Below are 21,199 nucleotides of genomic sequence, written 5' to 3' on the forward strand. Positions count from 1 at the left end.
AAGGCATATGTGTTCCTTGTCAAAGACCCAAAAATGTTAGAAAGTGTGATTAGATGCCCGGACTCGCATTGCAAATCGGTGTTGTTGGAGTTAATGGGGCATCATCATGAATCACAAGACTAAAAATGGAAGGTTCGTAATTTTTTGGATATTCATATCTTCACGAAAGTAATTTATTTTATATAATTTATTTGCTTAGAGTATTCTTTTATTTATTTTCTTTTATGTTATTAGTACATGAATTTAATTTGTTTTCAAATTTTTTTCCAATTTATCAGGGCGACTATGGTGGTTACTACATCATCACAATGGTTTGTTACTCAATGTTTTGTGATGTAAGAACTTGCCTTTTGTTAAATGAAACAATGTTAAATGTGGGATTATATTATATGCACTACTTTGTTAATTGTGAATAAATTGTTGTTAAGTGTGAATTTCATTATGTCGACTATTTTGTTTTTTGTGGACAAATTTATATTAAGTGTTCGTTACATTATGTCGACTATTTTGTTAATTATGTAAATTGTTGAATTTCTTTTTTTTTTTATGTGAACTTTGGTGTTCATTAGACTTTGTTCATTGTGTAAATTGTTCGATTTTTTTAATGTGAAATTTGGTTTGTATCAAGATTTTGTAATTGAAAAGTTTTATCATTTATTGTTATAACTTAATTGTAATAAATAAAAATATATTATTACAAATTTATGTTTGATATGTATATATTTTAACATTCAAAGGGTCTTTTTTGTAATTTTAATATATAACTTAACTTTACCTTACCTTACCTTCAAACCAAGCATAACATGGTTCATAAACCTTCATTTACTCTACCTTTGTTCCAAGCAAGATATGGTTTACAACCTCATTTACCATACCTTACCATACCTTACCATACTTTATAAAACCTTTCCAAACCTTCAAGGTTGCATATCCGCAACAATCACTTTCTTGGCAGTCCACATTTACACATTTTAATACAGCTAGAAGGGCGAGCACGGGTAACAAATCCCAGGTTATTTGATCTTCATTCTTCTAGTTCTTCTGTGGTATATCATCCGAATATACAATCAGTAAAGTCCAGTTCTGATGTCAAGGAGTATATCGAGAAAGGGGGTGACTACGTGGACTGGGGTCAGTTCCAGGTTGACGGCAGATCGTCCAGAGACGGAAGACATAACTTGTCAACTGTCTATGCCGATGCACTGAACTCTGGTTCAATGGAAGCTGCATTACAGATTATTTGGGAAAATAATCCCAGAGCTTTTACTTTACAATACCATAATCTTAAACCTAATTATGAACGGATATTTCAGAAACCGTTGGATCTTTACACATAATTCTGGGATTATTCAATGTTCAAGATTACTCCACTTATGAATAATTAGCTTGAGCATAATTTTTAGATTAATTTTGCTGCGCGGCCGGACGAAAATATAATTAAACATAAGGAGGATTGTTTGTGGCCGACAAGCCTGATCGTTGAAGGACCAAGCAACATAGGAAAGACTGCTTGGGCCCGTTCTCTCGGTAAGCATAACTACATTTGCGGTCATTTGGATTTCAATCATGCCACGTTTCACCAGGACATGTTATACAATGTCATTGATGATGTGGCGCCAAGTTATCTACGTATGAAACATTGGCGGGAGCTTATCAGTGCTTAGAGAGATTGGCAGACAAACTGTAAGTACGGCAAGTCAATTCAAATTAAAGGTGGCATTCCGTCAATTGTTCTTTGTAACCCGGGCCATGATTCATGTTACAGGGAATATCTTGACAAGTTCGAGAATATGACCCTCCGTGAGTGGACACTGAAAAATGCCTCTTTTGAATTCCTGCATGATCCTCTTTACACAAAGGTTGACAACGGTAACCATGACTGTGAGCCCCACCCCTTAAATTAGATCCTAGCCATCAATGCAAACTTTTTCAATCAGAGCCATTGATTTATAAGATTTTAAAACCCTTGTTCTTATCCTTGCGGTTACCACATATCACGATCTGACTGCAACTCCACCGCCTACGATCTCCTATTGTTGTAGAAAAAAAAAACCATAGCCCTCATTTCCTTTACTTCATAGTGGTGCCGGCGGCAAGGACGAGTGGATCTTCTTATCGAGAGCTGTTTTGCTTCTTTGAAGGTAGGATCTTTGAGCTTTGTGCATAATATTAATGATTATTATTGATGCAGGTTGGCTCTAGATTTCTTTCTTTATGAAACCCTAAAATTTGTTTTTATTTGTGATTCACCTTTAATCCTTAGATTTAGCCCTTGAGTTTCTAGGGTTTGTTCCCAATTTGTAGTTTGAAGGAGTTTTGTTTCTTTTTTTGATATGTGCACCTAAACATATTCTTAGGATCTTTGACCGTGATGTTTTTATGGATTTAATCACATCTCAAGGATGATATTTTGCATGATATATTTGATGTAATGTGAAGTATAGTTGATTGAGGTATAATCTTTTGCCATGAGAAAGGAATTGTTAGTTGATTTAATTTGATAGGTTTCAGATTTTTCGTTTTTGACAATAGCAAAAATCCCTCTCTGATTATATGGATTTTAGAGGAAGAATTTGGAGGAGAGTAAAATATAAAAGTTGTAGATTTTGATGTTACCTAGATACCTGCAAAGTTTCAGATTTTATGCATCTGTAGTTTGTGAGATATAGCTTTATTAGTATAATTATCTCGGATGATATTTCTGTGCAGAACTTGAAGAATCATGGCCAATTTTGATGATCAGGAAGATTGAATTAGATAAGGTGAAAAATAAGAAAGTCGTTCATTTTTTAGGTGTCTGATTGTCAGCAAAGTTTCATTATGTTTGGAGTTGTAGATTAAGAGATATGCATATTTTAAAAGTATATGTCTGAATTATAATTTTGCAGAAATAGTTAGAGATTCAATTGAATGTTATAAATTGAGTAGTACTCTAAATTATGTGAATTTTGGCTATGTCATAGTGTTAGGTGTCTATTATTCCCAGAATTTTTAAATTTGTGATTTGGAAAAGTGTAAGTGAAATTATGAGGGTTTTGGTACTCATTGATTATGTTGGAATTATTGATATGGCTTTTAGAGTGGGTAATTGCTATTGTACCCTCACAATAATCAATATTTGGGAGTGTAGAATAATAGTTTGAAATTTTTGCATTTGTACCCTTCTAAAAATCTTTTTGTTTAATACTATTGTTTGTTAGCCTCGATTTGTTATTTGAAAACTAATTGGATCTCTTCCCAAATATAGGACATGCTAAAGGTGTAAGGTTTGGGAGTATTTTTTTGGCGTTAATCAGGTAAGTATCCCACATATAAACCCTATTATATGTATATACTTGAAAATTCAAGTTTTGTGAACTTTTGGAATTTTTAAAGAAAATTACTGATTATTTTGACATATATATTTTGAATTATTTATTTATTATTATTTTTGGAATTACTTTAAATTATTTGAAATTTTGAGTTAATGATATTTTATTTTGGATTAGAATTATCTGACAAGTTTAAATATTTATTTTAAATTCGGATTATTTAATTTGTAAAATTTTAAATAGTTTATCTAAATATGTATTATTTCAATTCTGAATTGTAGATATGTTGTTAGTTAATTTCTAATTAATTATTATTAAAAAAATTTTAAATTATCTGCTTATGTTTGGATTCAAGTAACTGGTTTATTTTGCTATGATAAAATGGGATCATGCGACTGCTAAAAATTTTGTTTGGCAAGTTATTCGTATTTTGCCCAATCCGAATTTTGTTAGTTTATTGTTTTGTGAACATGCCGTATTTTGACATAAAAACTAGTCCCCAATTAACTATGCAATAGCCCTGTCACTGGGGGTTAAACACTGACCGTGTCGACACATATTTTGTTCTAGAAACTATAGTTTCCCACCGCCTGTCGGTGAAGAATATCGACCTTTGATAATTTTTGGCTCAGGGGTCATCGAGGGTAAAAAAATATGACTTTTGATAAATTTTGTCTCGGGGCACGAGGGTAAATATATAGATTACGTGATTTTTGTTTTTGGCAATAGTTGCTTGGGGGACCTATATGTTTAAATTTTTTTGACATCTATGTTTACGTGAAACAAATTTGTTTTTGGTGATTTTTGCAATTTGATAAATTATGATTTTTGTATAAGTGATTCCCTATATTTTTAGTGGGTGCTTCATCGAGTCGTCGAGCTTATAAATTTTTGTTGATATCTTTTTTCAGATCGGGAGTAGAGGTCGATAGCGGATAGCTTAGCAAGGATCGTTGAGCCAGCCTGCGTTTTATTTAGCTTGTAATAAGTCCCGATTGTTGTGGGCCTAGGTTTTATTTGAATAAGTTTATTTTGTTTTTGCAATCCACTGAGTTTGATTCTTTGTTTTGTTTTGGATCAGGATTTGAGGCCTTGTATGCCTACTTGGTTTCGGCCTTGTAGGTGTACGGTCGTTTGTCGGCGTCCCGGGTCCATAAAGCTTGGTTCGAGGCGTGACAGTGACGGTTTTCCTTCCTCAAGTTATTCTACTTAGTGATTGTTCTTGTTTGTTTTGCTTGTTTAAACATGGACAATAGAACGGGTGAGATCATCACAGAGGCACAGGCCAATACGGGGGTATTCTTTTGGAAGCTACATAATCCCTCGTATTTCCAGGTTAAAGAGCACATAGACAGACCCTTCTACAACAACTGGGGCCGTATAACAATGGAGATTAGGTTCAACTACAATCTCAGGCGAGCTTTAGGGATTCACAAATGCTGGCTCTTCTTCAGAATCTAGACCATCTTACGTCCTCGTTCGGAGAATTTTCTTCATGTTTTCAGATGTAATGTTAAGGATTTCCTAAGTAATTTCGGTGTTATTTCAATTAATTCGATTATTCGGGTTGTTCAACATTTTGTGGGCCATTTTGAGCGGCATATCATTTCGGTAGATAAATCGGACCAAGTCCAGTTCAACCTGTACTAATTAATTCTAAGGATAGTTGTTTGTTGTTTATATATATAATGTATGTACATATGGGTTGTGAACATTATCGTATGCATTGACATAATTATTTTATTTATATCGAAAATACTAGATACATAATAAAGAGACAGTCATAAATGCTGTATTGGATATGTATACTACAATAGGTATACAACTCACTAGCCGGTTGTAACTACTCCCTTTGAGGTTCCTACATCACCCAGATCCTGAATTTTCATTTTTTTCTTAATGCCACCTGGTTTGATGACAGTATATGCTTTGGTGATGTCTTCGTGTTCTTTACTTGTACTAGCAGCTACGCGTAGCATACGGTACATGGTTCTTCATGTTTGTGCAGTGCGTTGACGTAATCCAGAAGCGGTTGGGGGTTCTCTTCTATGGCTTTCGCGATACATATGCCGTGGATACATTTAATGAGGGCTGTGGGGCCGTAGCGGAGAAACAATAAATACACAGCCATTATCTATTCTTTCTATATATTTAATACTAATCTATTTATCTTCGGTCGTATATATAGTAAATATCCTTCCTCTCTACGATTCGTATTCTTCTTATCTAAAATTCCCAACGGTCATGATGTGAACAGCGGTCTGCATGTGGTTTATACAATATTAAATAACGGTCAGGTCCCACCACACACAATTTGATAAAGCTTGTTCCCCAGTTATTTTGTTCTTTGTTAGGTTAATATTATTTTAATTGGGGTGGGTCCTACTAGCTTTGAAATTCTTGAGAAAGCATCTTCGCAGCAACTTTAATTTGAACAGACCAATCCTGACACGCCATGTGGCATGTACGGATCGGGGCGGCCATCCGTGTGCAATAACAAGTACAAACTACAATTTAACTAAATAAAAATCTAAAAAAAGAAACAAAATTTAATTTTTTATTTCTAAATGTCAGTATCCTCAACACAAATTTTATTTTTGTCAACATTATTTTTATAAGGTGAACAAGCCATTGTGGGTTAGAAGGCTCAGCACCAATGTGGTAGAATTAGTCGTCTTGAAGCTCACTTGACTGGGCACACTAGGGGTATACCTACCAGGTAGTCTAGTCAAAGGTGCATACAAGCACATACGCCGAGTTAATGATCACTCACACACATTGCAAGTGCCCTAATTTAGCTAGTAGAGGCACATAGTTAATTCCTCATGTGCTCTCTTAGAGGACCAATTTTGGGTCTCTTTTCACACATTGGGGATTGCCACTCGATCTAAAAATTTTTGCCTTGCCAACAAATGCCCTTCTAATTGTTTAAAATAAATCACTTAATTTTTTTAAAAAAAATATAGATATCACAAGTTTATGGTTTTATTTAATAATTTTTTTAGTAGTAATATTAAAATAATCATTAAGCAAATAGGTATATAGGCTTTGAAGTTTTTGTTCAGATATTTATAATATATATAATTTAAATTATATGTTTCTTCTTTCAGGGTTGTGTTTGTTTGTTGTTGTTGAGACTTGCTTCATTTTTGATGACTGTGGTTAGCCTTTTGTTTGTGTATTTTTTTTACTTTTTAATTTGTACTTTAGTTTGCTTGCTCTTGTCTGTAATTAGTGCTTATATGAAAAACATGCCCTTGTAGCTTCTTAAAAAAAAAGAATTATGTAAACTATTTATTTCTTGAGGTACTTTTTTTAAAAATAATAAACTTGTTTAAATATATTCTTTAAAAGTATTTATTTCATAAGCAAAGTATTATTGTTTTAATTTTAAAAAATTAACCCAAACAGCATAAGAAGGAGATTGGCGTTTTTGTGTTTCAAAAAATAGACAAATAAATAAATAAACAAATACCACTTGTTTATTATTTTGTCCCCAACTGAAGATTGTGTCCATATATATATACATATACTTCTTATAAGATTTTTAATCTTTCACAAAATAGAATTATATAATTTTTTTATTATCATAATTTATACTTAAAAGTTTTAATTTGATGATACATCCATCCATGCCCTTATCCATAATATATATATATATATAGACACACAAGTCCAATAAATATAAATAAAACTAGAAGCTCCCAACAATTCATAGTTCCACTTAATTTGATCTATCTGGAGTAGAAACAACCCAGTGATTATTAAAATAATCAAACACATAAAAATCCCCAATGCACTTAAAATATCAACCCATTTATATTCATGTCCTTGCCTTCATCTGAACCGTAAACCTGCTCACTGTCTTATTCTCACATTAATATTTAATTATCTGTCTGCGCACAGGCCAATCACACCAACTATATATGTTTGGATCAAGCGCAATATCATATATATATATATATATATATATATGTTTTACCCTTAAGCTCTCACAAGTTATCACTACTCAATTATTCAAAAAAAAAAGTTATCACTACTCACACCTTAAACTTCCACACTGTCTTTTTTTCATGATTAATTCTCCACACAATTAATTAATATTCCTTGTATCATAATCAAATCAAATATTAATCATATATAAAGGCATCCAACATGCAAACAAGCATGTTTGCTTATTTCCAAAACATAGTAAATATATCTATAGGTATATTAATTATGCATGTGAAGCGGTAGCTAGTGGGTACGTAATTATATAAGTAAATACTAGAATTTGGACTGGAGGTAGTCAATGATCTTCACGTCCAGTTGAAAGGCCTTGGCAAGAATAGCATCATTAATGGGTGGATTAGAACCAAAGACTGCATTAGGGATGAGCACAACACCAGGGTCTTGGCTCCCCTAACCCCTGAAAATGGCCACTGCTGGGGTATCACCATAGTTGAATTGGAAGTGAATGAGACCTTGAGGGAAGACAAACACATCTCCCTTCTTTACCACCTGTGTGAAAAGTTGGAAATTAGGGGAAGGAGGTGACGAAACCGACGTGAAGTGTGCCTTCGATCACCGTCATGATTTCAGTTCCCCGGGGATGATAGTGAGGAGGAATCAGACCATAAGGTGCAAAAATCTAATCTTGCAAGTGAGACACCAAGAGTGTTCAGGCCTGGAAGTTGTTGTACAAACACTGGTGTCACTGCAGAGCCTTGAGGGTTGGATGTGTTGCCCTGGCATGTCCAGGCCGTGAAAGGTGAAATCATCAGCTGAGACGACTTGTGGAGATTTGCAGACAAATCCATTCACGAGCACTGAAATCAAGAACAAGAACCATAGAATATAAATATTGATCACAATGACATATATATATAGATCATGCATGCACAAAAACCTACGTTAAACTTAATTTGTATGTGCATGCATGCATGTATATTACAAGTACCAGTGGATTTGAGGTCTGCAACACAGAAATCCTGGAGAGGACTTGGATCTGAAGCAAGAGAATGAGAGAAAGCCAAAGCTAAGAGAGAAAGAAGAAGAACATAAGAAGTAGCCATCTTCTTAATTAATTTGTTTATTTCTCTCAATGCTATGAGTACTACTTTAGCTTTGATCTTTAATGGGGTAATGAAGGATCTATATATAGAACTAGGGTTTGAAGCAGTCTTACATGGGTGCATAAGCATGTTTGAGAAGATGAAAAGGTCTACAATGTTTGGTATTGCTTGCATTCTCTCTTACCATCAGTTACTGCAGAGAAGATACATCCTAAATTCTAAGAGAAAGGGAACCTAATTAATTAGATGATACCTAATGCTAGAAATTCCTACTCTAATAAAGACTCGTTCCTTCATTGAAGTTGGTGTTGAAATTTTTTTCATAATGGATTTGATATTGTATAATTTGTGACAAATCGTCTTAGGATTAAACTTGTCTTATTAGACCTGTTCAAATGAGTGAATATATATATTTGTCAAAGGTTGAAAAGTAATTAGAGCCCAAGTTTCATAGGAATTTTCCAAATGGTGGTTAATTTACACATATCCTCTATATATTTATTAAAGCATATAGTGACAATCTCATCAACTCTAATATATATATATATATATATAAGTTCTCTATTGTCACATATATTTTGCAATTAATTGAATGACTCATCTTTATTAGCAGGCCAAAAGAATTAAAATGATATTTTCAGTTTCAAAGTAAGAGTGTGTTATTTATAAACTCATCATGCGATTTTCATAAATATAATATATAATAGATTTTCTTTTTTCTTCGTTTTCTTTCTTGTCCATTTGGATGGGCCTTGCCTTACATGACTAAACTTCTATCTAAACTAACTTTTTAGATTAAAGTCCATGATGTCATTTTGAAATAACAGATTTTTATTTCTAAACTACTTCAATAAATTAATGGATGTGAATAATCAATACAACAAGTTTCATCTTACTTAATTATTTTATTTTATTAAAAAATATGGACAAATTACTCTTGAGAGGAGAAAATTCAGCTTGCTTGTGAGTTAACTTTCCTACATAAAGATTAGTCTTAATTGTAATAAGATAAATTCATATCTCAATTTTGTGGTATAAGTATTAAGATATGATTGTAAAAAAAGAGATGATAAATGGTTTAAATTAATTATATATAATTAATTAGGATGAATACCCACAGTATAAATTAAGGAAGAATTTTTGAATTATCCACAAGTCTCTGAATTTGTTTTTTTTGGAATAAAGTCTCTGAAAAAATTTCAATATATATAGTTATAAAATCCTCATTTCTCAAAAAATAAATAAATAAAACCCACAAAAGTTTTTATTTAATCATACCATTTTTAATTTTTTATAGTTTTTTTGAAAAATAAAGTTTTTTTTTTTTGGATAATTGGAACTTTGTGAGGGATTTATGTGTCTTTTTCAACAAAATAAACAAAAATAACATCCTTAGTTCTAAGGTTGGTAATTATGTTTATGATTGTTATCAATATTATGCTATTATTATTAGTTCTAGGGTTGGTAATTATGTTTATGATTGTTATCAATATTATGCTATTCTTATTACTAGATATGTGATTAATATTAGTTTTAAAATTTTTGTTATTTACTTTTGGTGGCTCTCTTTTGACCAATAATTAAATTAAATGTGATCCATCCATTTTTTCAATATAATGTATGAGAGATTTCATTACATTTGCATATTGAAGTCAAATGTCTTAACTACTCAGTCATTAAAATAGTAGTCATGCAAAATCTTCATTAATCTCATTACTTAATATTGAATTCTCTACCCCTAAAAAATAAATCTTTTGCAAAAAAATATCTTCTCTTAAAAAAAAATTATTTTGCAAAAAGTATGTTTTAAGATTCTTCTCTATTGTTTGTACTTCCTTAAATACTCTATTTGCATGATCTCTGAAAAGATATAAAAAACCAACGCTCACATGCAATTAACATTCTCCGCAACAATACATATATACACTACAAGAAATTAGTGATTTCGCGGCACTCATTTCCCGGCGGTTTTACCTAAATGGCCGCCTGTGTTGCACATTGGGGCGGTTTAGATGGCAGTTAAATGAACGGCCGGTGTTTTCTTTCATTTGGTGGCGGTTTTTGGTTAAAACGGCCGTTAATTCCGTGGTATTGGCGTCAGTTACATCGGAACAGCCGAGGATGCTATGTAATAGGCGGCAGTTATGTAACAAACCGCCGGGAACTTATTATTTTCCCGTTGGACGACAACGACTACTTTCTTTTCTCTCGCCCACCCAGCCTGGCCGCTTCGCTTGTTAGGGTTTTTTCACTTTCCCTTTTGCCTCTCTCTTCTCTTCCCGGCCATCTCTCTCCTCTCTCCTTTTCCCGGCCATCTTTCTCCTCTTCCCGGCCATCAATCCATCGATCCATCCGAGTTTGCTGCCTTCGATCGTTAACCAACACGCCGGCCATCAACCACTTGTTACATTCAATCTCGGCTTTTCACTCATCTCCACGGTAAATCATCTCATTTTGAAACATTATTGGTGATCTTGTTTTTTCAAGCCATCAATTGATGATCTGGTGGCCATCAACCCCTTCACGATCGCTCACGTCGTCTCTGGTTTCTTGTTTTTTTTGCTTCTTGCCAGAGTCCGATGGTGAGGATGATAGCTCGTCTTCTCAAAGCGAAGCTGTGAAAGAAGAGTATGTCTTCTTTTATTCTCTTGTTCTCTTGTTCTTCTCTCTATATTCATGGGTGTATGTGGTTCTCCTCTGTGCTTTTCTCTTGCTCGGTTGTTGATTGTTGGTGTTGGTCCGATCGCGGAGAGGAAGGTTGGTGCTTGCTCTGTTTGGGTTTTTCTTGGGGGAAGATGGAATGGCGAGGTGGGCAATGGCGTCATGCATGGTGTGTGTGTGTTTGTTGGGAGTTAAGTAAAACAGTGAAATGAGTCTAAATTTTAGAAGCTAATTGACATTTAATTAGAATATAATCTGCGAATTCTTTTGCTTTGTGGCATCATATGCTTGTAGTGGTCGAGATTTTGTTATAATCACACTTTGCATGGTTTTCTAAGATCACGATTTTATTGTTCTAGTAAATCAGTTGCAAATTTTAATTTTAATAAGACAGACTCCTTTCTAAGTTTGATAAGAGATCATCTAAGGCCATTATCATCTTGCTCCTACAATAAGATTTTAAGTTTATACCTTCAATTAACATTGATGCATATTGAACATTAGTAGTTGATATCTGAAGGACCAAAAGTCTGAAAGTTTCTGTCTGCTTTGTGTGCTGTATTTACTTTTAAACCTTTTTCCTCTGTAGATTCATCTTGTTCATCTTAAGCCTTGTTATAAACTTATAATTACTTTTAAACCTTTTTCCTCTGTAGATTCAGATATGTTAAAGAAATTCTATAGCATGTTGATTTTCTGTGCATGATTTAGATAAATTACTGAAGATGCTATAATATGATGCCATTGTGTTGGTTGTACACATGCATCTAAGTCTTTGTCTTCTCTTGAGGGTTTTAGCACAGTAGTGGAAGTTTGATTAGCCCCATATTCCTATAGTCATTTTCCTGCTGATCTATCTATCTATCCTCTATGTATGTTTGTCTGCATGTATTTATATTTATATGCAGGCTACATTCCTTGCATGTGCAATGAAGTTAATTTGTGCAATTTGAATGATGATGACTATTCTGTATTCATGAACAGATATATCATAGTGAATGAATTTTTAGGCTGTAAAGTGGTCTGGATAAAATGGAAGGTGTGACATGATAAAATGGTATAAGTGCGATATTGCATGAAGTCCTAGCTAAGTTGTGATGAGCTGTGAACTTTGGGATACATTAGTCAATGCTTTTAGCCTTTTATTGTTGCCTAACACTATGTTTTTAGGTTTTTCTTGAGAAGTACATTGGATGTGGCCTTTTTGTATCTTGTTGCTGAGTTTGGTGCTGCTAATTTATTCCTATACTAATTTCAACTATTCAAGAAATACATAAGCTCCTAGTTTGCCTCTAAAGCATTCTCCCTCTTTTGTAGGGTTTTCTTGGTCACTGTGCGGAATTTTTTTTCCTGGATTGATATTTTCTTACTATTGGTGGTGGTCGTCTCCATCAATTAAGGTACCATTTGTTAATGATATTTAAACTTGTTTAGCAAAATTATTATTGCTATGATGTTAATATGGATAAATTCTAACTAAAGCAATTAGGAAATAGATGCAACATGTGAGAGGACCATTTTAGAGAACAAATTACACTAATAATATGAACAACTTGTACAATGTGAACAGACAAATATAACACTATAAATATTGGTAAGAGTTTTAATTTATGGTATTTACTAAGTTATTTGTCTAGGCTTAATTTGAACAATTTATATTAATAAATAAATTTTGTGTTGTTTATTTTTAGACAGTTTTAACTAAACATGGAAAAATCATGGATTACAATGCCGCGAAACTCAGTTGCATATGACCAAGGTGTTAAGAATTTTATTGAATTTGCTTTCCGGCATGGTTCAATTAATGATAAGCAATAGTCTTCTCGTTATGGTTTAATTTTAACTATAGTTTTCATATTTAGGTACTAAATGTTTTTGCATATTCACCTTTGTATAGTTCTCAGTTCTAGTTGACACATTACAGGGGCACACTGAGCCTGTTAATGTTGACTTGGATGACAAGAGGTCTTACTTGTTAATGATGGATTTTTCAGAGGAAGAAGTTGCCATGGCAATTAATCAGTTAAACTATGGTGATATATTGTCATTCAGTTCACATTGTATTGGTGTAATGGCAATGATGATTTCAACATAAGTATGAAGCCTTGTTTTTCAATATAATATGTTTGCAGCTTAGAGAGAAAACAAATTTGTAAATTTGACTTAATTATTAATGAGTTATAAATAAATTTTTTATAATTTTTAAATATTAATTGAATGAGTTCAATGCACAGGATTCAAATGAGTTCAATGCACAGGATTCATATATATATATATATATATATAATTGTCAAAATATCAAATAAAAAATAAAAAAGAATTTAAAAAAATCAAACCCACGGCGGTTTACGCATGAACTGCCGCCACTTTCTCCGAGTTCCTCTGTTTGATCTCTTTATAATTTAACGGCCGTTATATAACCGCCAAGAATTCTCGTACGCATTTCGCGGCCGTTGTACCGGCCGTTCTATAAAACCGCCGTGAATTACTCTCCCGACGTTCATATACACGGCGGTGTTGCAACTGCCATTGGTTTCATTTAGCGGCGATTATAACCGCCGCTAAATGATTTTAAAACCGCCCCAAAAAACATGATTTCTTGTAGTGATATGTTCCTGGTTCAATTTTGAAATTCAACTGTTTGTACTTAAATTTTAATAATTTCTGGAAATTGTTTTCCAAAAAGACAGGATCTTATTTAAAACTTGGAATGAATTACAAACAAATAATAAAAGGCTTTTATTTAATTGTACCACAACAATCCGAACAAACAAACATATTCAGCAAATACAGAAATCACAAATACATATCTATAACAAACACAACAATAAATGAATCCCATTGAAGAATGACAGCATTAGTTCACTAGTTAGAATTTAGACTGAAGATAATCAATGATCTTCTTGTCCAATTGGAAGGCCTTAGCAAGAATACCATCATTAATGGGTGGATTAGAACCAAAAACAGCATTAGGGACAAGCACCACACCAGGATCTTGACTCCCTAAGCCTGAAATGGCCACTGCTTTCTTGGCACCATAATTGAATTGGAAGTGAACAAGGCCTTTGGGGAAGACAAACACATCTCCTTTCTTCACAATCTTCGTGAACAGCTTGAAATCGGGAGCGGAGGTGACAAAGCCGACATAAAGCTCGCCTTCAAGCACCGTCATGATCTCAGTGCCACGGGGATGATAATGAGGGACAATGAGACCATAAGGAGCGAAATCAAGTCTTGCCAGTGATACTCCAAGAGTGTTTAACCCAGTAAGTTGTTCTACAAACACTGGTGTCACTGCTGACCCTTGAGGGTTTGATGTGTTCCCTGGTTTGTCGAGGCTATGTGCGGTGAAATCATCAGCTGTAACGAGCTTTGGACTCTTGCAAACAAAGCCATTGACAAACACTGCAGCAAGGAGAACAATTCATGAATTCAAGATTAGATATACACAACGTAAAAAAGATACATCGAGAGTTACATGCATGCATGCATGCACATGCATTGATAGTGATAAAATTAGTACGTACTATTAGAGTTGAGGTCTGCCACACAAAAGTCTTGGAGAGGACTAGGGTCTGAAGCAAGTGAATAAGAGAAAGAGAGAGCTAAGAGAGCAAGAAGAAGGACAAGGGAAGCCATCTTAATTAATTATCAATGGAGCTTGTGTGGTATCAAGTTCATGAGAAGAAGGGCTATTTAAAGGAAGTATGATATATGAGATGATGAAATGGTCTACAAGGTTTGGTATTTTACTTATTTGCATTCATTGATCTCTTCTTTCGATCATCTTCAAATGTTAATTTATTATATGTTATTATATTGTGCTGAAATTAAGATGAAAGAAAGAAGGTAACACAAAAGACTAATTCCATGCTAATTAACCAGAAGGTTAGGTATATATATTATGTTAGTCAAAGTTCATTAGTTTCTCTGTTTTATCAATATTTTTTGTGTGTGGTTGGTTAGCTAACTAATTGGTGCAGTTAATTTCCCATGATTAACGAATTATATAATCTCCTTTTCTTAAAAAAATATCATATAATCTCTGTCTTAATTAATTATTAACATGGGTTAGACACAATTGTTTACCTTAATTTTGACCTTTCACTTCTGCATTTGTTTTGATGCTGACCAAATCTGCATCAATTAATGTTAGATTTCTAAACTTAATTTTCAGCTCTATTTAATTTGTTTCGTTGAGAGAAAACATGGAAAAAGATGCATCCAAATTTTATCATGAGCTTTTGCATTTCAAAGGATCTAACCAAAGTTACTGTGACCAAATTCTGCTCCTATCATCGAGCTTTGCTTGATTTGACCGGGTTTGAAAAAGTTGATCTCTCAACCTCTCACTTGGCATTGCTTTGGGGGCAAGTAGTGGGAATAAGAAGTACCATTTATCCCATTGCAGCACTTTTCTAATTTACAAGAAGCTCATTTCAGTATTTTTTTAATTAAAAAATTAAGTGAAATTTTATAAAAACCCACTTCTTCTCACTTTCCCCACTTTAGATTGCTTTCTTTTTCTACAAAATAAACACTAGAACAATTAGAAATGATATTAACTTTCAATTAATTTAGGAAAATGTCATTTCTTCCCTTCGCCACTTCAGACTACTTTTCTCTAAGTGATCGTCACATGACGAAAAAAAATACCCTCCTTCTCATGTCAATTATGATAGTTTGATATCTTTAATGTCATTAGATTTCAGTGATTTAATTCCTTAATAATTTCTAATTAATGGATCTGAAAACTTTTTAAACCTCATTACATATGTTGCAGCTAATTAAGTTCATCTCATTACTTTAATCATCTTTAGAGTATGCAGCCAACGAGATTAATTTATTTGGTAATGATTTTCTTTTTTAATTAATCTGAGAAAAAAAAAAACAATGTCACTGCCATGAATCACAATAAATAAATGAAGAGTAGAGCCTTGGAAAAAAATATATAATAATTAAATGATATAAATAAATCATTCGCTTCCTTCATAAGAATGGCTGTCTCAGCCGCATTCTTTAATCCCTAATCTATATATATATTACCTAATACGAATGGCTGTGTCAACCTCATTCTTTAATCCCTTTTCTTCTGGTTATCAGCCATACATGCAACTCATGATAATGAACTTGCATGTAAGCCTGCTGCCGGAAGCACTTGGAATTTGTTTTCTTCTCTAGAGTATTTGTTTATTATAAGTTAATACCAAAAGATAAAAAAAAATCATATATATTCAAGACTTGATCCATTCTCATATGATGAAATGATCAAAATTAAACTATGAGTACTCCATCAAGCTTTTTCATCATCATCTTCTTATGGAAGAAAATTAACAATTAATATAATTAACAAATGTACAATAAAGTTACTTGACTAATTCTCTTCTTAAGCATTGTCTTTTTGATATGTATATACTCTATATAAACAAACAACATATCATTTGCAAGAGTGCAAAACAAAGAAGCTTAATTAACATGGCTGCTCATTATTTCCTCCTTCTAACTCTTCTTTCAATGGCTAACTCTATTGTCATGGCTTATGATTCAAGTCCTCTCCAAGACTTCTGCGTTGCAAACAATAACTCTCAATGTAATTATATTTTCTAATCATTAATTGCTTGTTCATTATCAGATAATTATACTTGTAATTTAATTTCCATAATTGTAATATTAATTCTGACTTATTCATGCAGTGATCATCAATGGGCTAATGTGCAAGAACCCGAAGCTCATCGAAGCCGATGATTTCTCATTCTCTGGCCTTGACATTGCCGGAAACACTAAGAACAGACTTGGCTCAAAGGTGACCTTACTGAATGCTGATCAGATAGCAGGTCTGAACACTCTAGGTGTATCAATGGCAAGAGTGGACTTAGAAGTTTATGGACTTAACCCGCCTCATACTCATCCAAGAGCTAGTGAGATCTTTACTTTGTTGGAAGGGAAAGTATATGTTGGTTTTATAACATCAATCCCTGAGAACAAGCTCTTCTCTAAAGTCCTAAACAAAGGTGACTCCTTTGTGTTCCCTAAAGGACTTATTCACTTTGAGTTGAATATTGGGAAAACAAAGGCAGTTGGGATTGCAGCTCTTGGAAGTCAGAATCCAGGGTTTAATTCTGTTGCTGATGCTGTCTTTGGGTCTAATCCTAAGATCTTTGATGATGTTCTTGCTAAGGCTTTTCAGTTGGACAAGAAGATTGTGGGCTGGCTTCAGTCCCAGTTCTAGTTTCAAGCATGCATGCATGCTTGCATGGAGATTAAATAAATTAATAACTGATCAATTAGCAGTGGACGCATGGTCGGATATACGTACATCAGTATAGATACCCCCATTTAAATTTAAGCTTCGTTTTTAACTTCTTTTTTTTTATTAGTGGTATTTGGATTTGAATTTGAATTCAAGTTTTTAAATAAGACTGTCTAAATTTTCTTTACATATGTATGTATGTGTGTGTATATATACATATCTTCATTGTAACCATAACAAATTCATAAATGGGAAAAAAAGGCTTTGAAATGAAGGTTTGAACTTCGACTATGATGAAAAATATGGTTTTAACTAAAATAGTAATTAAATAATCAGTGCAATACAAGTTGTCACTTGTCACACCACCATCATCACCCTTAAGCTTAAAGAAATGAATGAAATGTAAATTGATCAAACTATTTTCTGTCTTTTTGCCAATTGTGATGACATAAACTTGAATCAACTTTGCAAAGTATTGTCATGATCCAAACCCGATCCAGTGGATTTGGAGCCCCAACAAACATCCCGCACACTCATAGGGTGGAAATTCAGTGGGCATGCAAGGCCTCAACAATCTGTCTCAGAATAAAATATACTAGGGAATAGTTTAACAAAATCACAGAGTCTAACAAGTTACAGCTTACAAGTCGTTAAATGATCACACAACTACAACATTAGCAAAACAAAGACATAATCTAATATATACTAGACCGAGACCACTGCTAGGCTTATCCCCTGAAAAACCTAACTTATGATTTGAAAGAGATAATTAACAACTTCATGAGTTTAAAAGTCAAATAAGCAATCAACTAAAAAGATTTGGAGTATACTTATATCATTGTATTGTATTGTTGGTTCCTATATGTAGACCTAAGGTCATACATGTTGGTGTGCTCAATGAATGAGGATCTTATCCACTTACTTCTTCTATCAACATGTACCAATGATAATCAAAACTTGAGTACGAGCTCTTCAAAAAAAAAAATATATAATGAGATTAATATACATATACCAATAAGAATCAAAACTTGAGTACGAGCGCTTCAAAAAAATATAATGAACGACAATATATATAATGTATATCAGAGTGCATTGCTCATTAACATTAATGTAAGTTTCAAACTATGATGATTTACTAGAATCCTAGATTTAGAACTAACATATATAAAAAGATTTCAATCGTATAATTAAGTCTCTCGACTTACTATCACCATTTATTTTCCCTAAGTGACACTCGAGTTAGAATATATTATTGAATCTCATTTATTTTTATTTTACCTCAGTGGTCTAAGTTAGAATATCAAAAGCGGTTATTGTTTCACCTGCGATCTGGCGTAAAACTATAGTCTCAATTTCAGGAGATTATGTCGACATGGTCAATATTGAGTCCCATCAACCGTGTTAGTGTATAGTTAGTTCAAGGACTAGAATTGCTATAAACAAAACAATTTGGTGCCACTGTTAAAAAATGTCGATATGTTCAAAACTAGATGTCAATAGTCACAAACATGATAAGGTAAGGTTTTCCTTTCTAAACAGAGTAATATAACAAAATCTATAGCATAAAAAATTTCTAAGTTCTCATTTAAGTAAAGATAATGTAATATGAACATATAAACCCAAGAGTTATGCATGTGTCCACTTTTCAAGGAACTAAATCAATTGTTTTCAAGGTACATATGGAAATGAATAATCAAATAAATAATAAAACAATTAGCTGAAATTTTACAATAAAATATAATAAAGAGAAAATTAACCAAATAGTTACTTGTCGATTACTTACTTGGCAGTAGCTCCCATCTCTAACTCACCCCCAAAAGCCAAATTAACCATTCTTTAAATACCCTAAAAAAAGGCATAACACAATTCTAATTGCTTAAACCACTATATTAACACAATTAAAAACATGAACCAAAACCATGCCAAAACAAAAGGATTCACTTTCTACTCCATCTAGCAAAAGATATCTAATTATTTTCAAATGATAGAAGAACCCAAAAAAAAAAATTTAAAATACTAGCTAAAGCTATATAGATCAAAGAGGAACCAATACAACAAAGATCAACTCATGCAAGGCTTCAAGCATAACTCCAAACACCATATTACAACTAAGTATCAAGACAAGGATTTTTTTGAGGCATTCAAGCAACAACACTAAATTGGAAATCCAACCTATATTCATTAAGAAAGTCACTAACAACAAGCATGAACTTAGAGATAACATTCTCTAGCAATAACTTATTCAAGACAGGGTAACTAATAATTACAAGGTAAAAACATATTGTCATTGAGAGTGAGAAATACATACATACATATATATATATATATATATGTATATAAATATATAGGTAGATGTATCTAAGGTTTAAAAAATTTAAGGACAATTGGACTTGGCACGCGATAATGAGGGAATTTTACAACATCTATGAGGCTTGCAATCAAGACCAAACAATTGCACTTATACCAAGCAATAACTCATGCAACTCAAGCAAAGGGGATAATAAAGCAACATAAAAGAATTGGCATGGATAACAATAAGTTTCAAGGCATAGCTAGCAACCAAAGTTCAAAGGAGCATTTCAACAAACACCTCATGCGCATGATCAAAATTAAGGTCAAGTAGCTACACCATTTGAGAACCAACTCATGCTAAAAATAATACATGACATTCCACAATTACAAACAAATAGAAAGAATTCTAACAAGGCTGCACATCCGCAACAATCACTTTCTTGGCATTCTAGTCTACAGGAATTATAAAAAAATTCAAGATAGGAGGCTTGCTTGTTTAACCACGGCCACAACAAAGAATCACCTAGCTTGAAGCCTTTTCTAGCACCCCAATTCATAAAGAATGAGAGATTTTGGTCTTCCTCCTACTCACCAACAAAGGTAACATGAGGGGACCTTAAGCTCTCCAACTCCCTGACTCCGGCATGACACGGCAAGGTTGGCATGGCTGGTGATATGGTCATTGGAGAAGGGAGCTCAGGCTAGAGCACAATGGGTGAAGCTAGAGCTGGGTGGTGCTTCATGGGATGGTAAATTGGTAAGGAAAGAAGAAAAATGTTTGATTGAAATGTTGACTTAGGAGGGTGGCCACATGTATAAAAAATAAAAATAAAAATAAAAATAAAATAGGGAAAAAATAATAAAAGAAGAAATTAATCAATGCAAAAAAAAAAACAAAAGGAAGAATGATTTTAAAGTGAGTAGTCATCGTAACCAAAAAGCTCTAACCCTATTAATATTGGTCCCACAACTCAGGATGTAGTGTATCACTTCCAAATATCTCGAGTTCTAGTCTTGATGTATTTAATAGAAATAGGTCCTAATGTGAGTATGGACTTGTAATCGGAAACCTCATCATTAGTAAGTGAGAGTATATAAAGTTGAATGACTAATTTTTTTCCATACGCATACCCTTAAATAATTGTATTTGTCACAGTTATATATATAAAATTATAACACTTACAAAATATTCATAATATTTAAACTGCAGTTATAAATATGTGTTTTATAGTGTAACAACTTCTTCAATTTGGAAAACGCTCAATGTCAACACAACAAAGCAATGCATACATAATACCAGCTGCCATCTTCAATTAACTATATTTTAATTTTACGGCCCACTACCGCTAGTGCTGCACCTCTTCCTGTTTACTAGTTTTTAATTGGTTGTGTTTTGCTTGGTATTGTCAAAATGTACAAAGATTGTGTCCCCTATGCATGCTTGTTTATTATTATTATTATTATTATTATTATTATTATTATATGCTTAATTTTAATTTTATCACTCAAAATCACTATTTCTCAAGAGTTTGTCTTTGTTGGACATTTGGTCTGATTACAATTGAAAACATAAATAAAATTGATATACATGCATATGTATTGACGGTGGTACACTTTAACATAATCTTTTG

General features: G+C 33.0%; 4 protein-coding genes and 1 pseudogene across 12 annotated transcripts in view; 3 read left to right on the forward strand and 2 right to left on the reverse strand.

Moving 5' to 3' along the window:
• Positions 1–1,337, forward strand: part of LOC120249311 — a 3,627-nt gene extending 2,290 nt beyond the window's left edge. The window contains exons 4-5 of the mRNA XM_039257813.1: positions 279–311; positions 981–1,337. Coding sequence (XP_039113747.1) covers positions 279–311; positions 981–1,337 — 390 coding nt within the window. The remainder of the gene's footprint in view (positions 1–278; positions 312–980) is intronic.
• A 6,058-nt stretch (positions 1,338–7,395) lies between these two features.
• LOC120250147 lies at positions 7,396–8,373 on the reverse strand (annotated as a pseudogene).
• Positions 8,374–10,292: 1,919 nt separating this feature from the next.
• On the forward strand, positions 10,293–13,142 carry LOC120283779. 4 transcript variants are annotated; one of them, XR_005543345.1, is made up of 5 exons: positions 10,294–10,804; positions 10,939–10,993; positions 11,123–11,195; positions 12,344–12,426; positions 12,951–13,142. XR_005543345.1 is itself a non-coding variant. In XM_039290516.1 (4 exons), exons 2-4 carry the CDS (start codon positions 11,042–11,044, stop codon positions 13,119–13,121), a joined length of 408 nt encoding a protein of 135 aa, XP_039146450.1. In that variant the 5' UTR covers positions 10,296–10,804; positions 10,939–11,041; the 3' UTR covers positions 13,122–13,142. The 4 variants fall into 4 exon arrangements, 1 of the variants encoding a protein (XP_039146450.1); XR_005543344.1 differs by having other exon boundaries at positions 10,293–10,804; positions 10,939–11,173; XM_039290516.1 differs by having other exon boundaries at positions 10,296–10,804; positions 10,939–11,195.
• A 599-nt stretch (positions 13,143–13,741) lies between these two features.
• LOC120250546 (putative germin-like protein 2-1) lies at positions 13,742–20,387 on the reverse strand. 6 transcript variants are annotated; one of them, XM_039259373.1, is made up of 3 exons: positions 20,161–20,387; positions 19,060–19,121; positions 13,742–14,431 (listed from the first exon to the last, which is right to left on the reverse strand). In XM_039259373.1, coding segments are annotated over exons 2-3 (537 nt in total). In that variant the 5' UTR covers positions 19,061–19,121; positions 20,161–20,387; the 3' UTR covers positions 13,742–13,895. The 6 variants fall into 6 exon arrangements, 3 of the variants coding, with proteins under 3 accessions (XP_039115307.1, XP_039115306.1, XP_039115305.1); XR_005533035.1 differs by lacking the exon at positions 13,742–14,431 and adding an exon at positions 16,398–16,590 and having other exon boundaries at positions 20,161–20,386; XR_005533033.1 differs by lacking the exon at positions 13,742–14,431 and adding an exon at positions 17,505–17,851 and having other exon boundaries at positions 20,161–20,385.
• On the forward strand, positions 16,597–17,372 carry LOC120250547 (putative germin-like protein 2-1). The gene has a single exon (XM_039259374.1). It carries the CDS (start codon positions 16,737–16,739, stop codon positions 17,253–17,255), a length of 519 nt encoding a protein of 172 aa, XP_039115308.1. The 5' UTR covers positions 16,597–16,736; the 3' UTR covers positions 17,256–17,372.
• Positions 20,388–21,199: the final 812 nt, after the last annotated feature.

Source organism: Dioscorea cayenensis, chromosome 19 (genome assembly GCF_009730915.1).
Source record: "Dioscorea cayenensis subsp. rotundata cultivar TDr96_F1 chromosome 19, TDr96_F1_v2_PseudoChromosome.rev07_lg8_w22 25.fasta, whole genome shotgun sequence".
In the NCBI taxonomy this organism is placed as follows: Eukaryota; Viridiplantae; Streptophyta; class Magnoliopsida; order Dioscoreales; family Dioscoreaceae; genus Dioscorea; species Dioscorea cayenensis.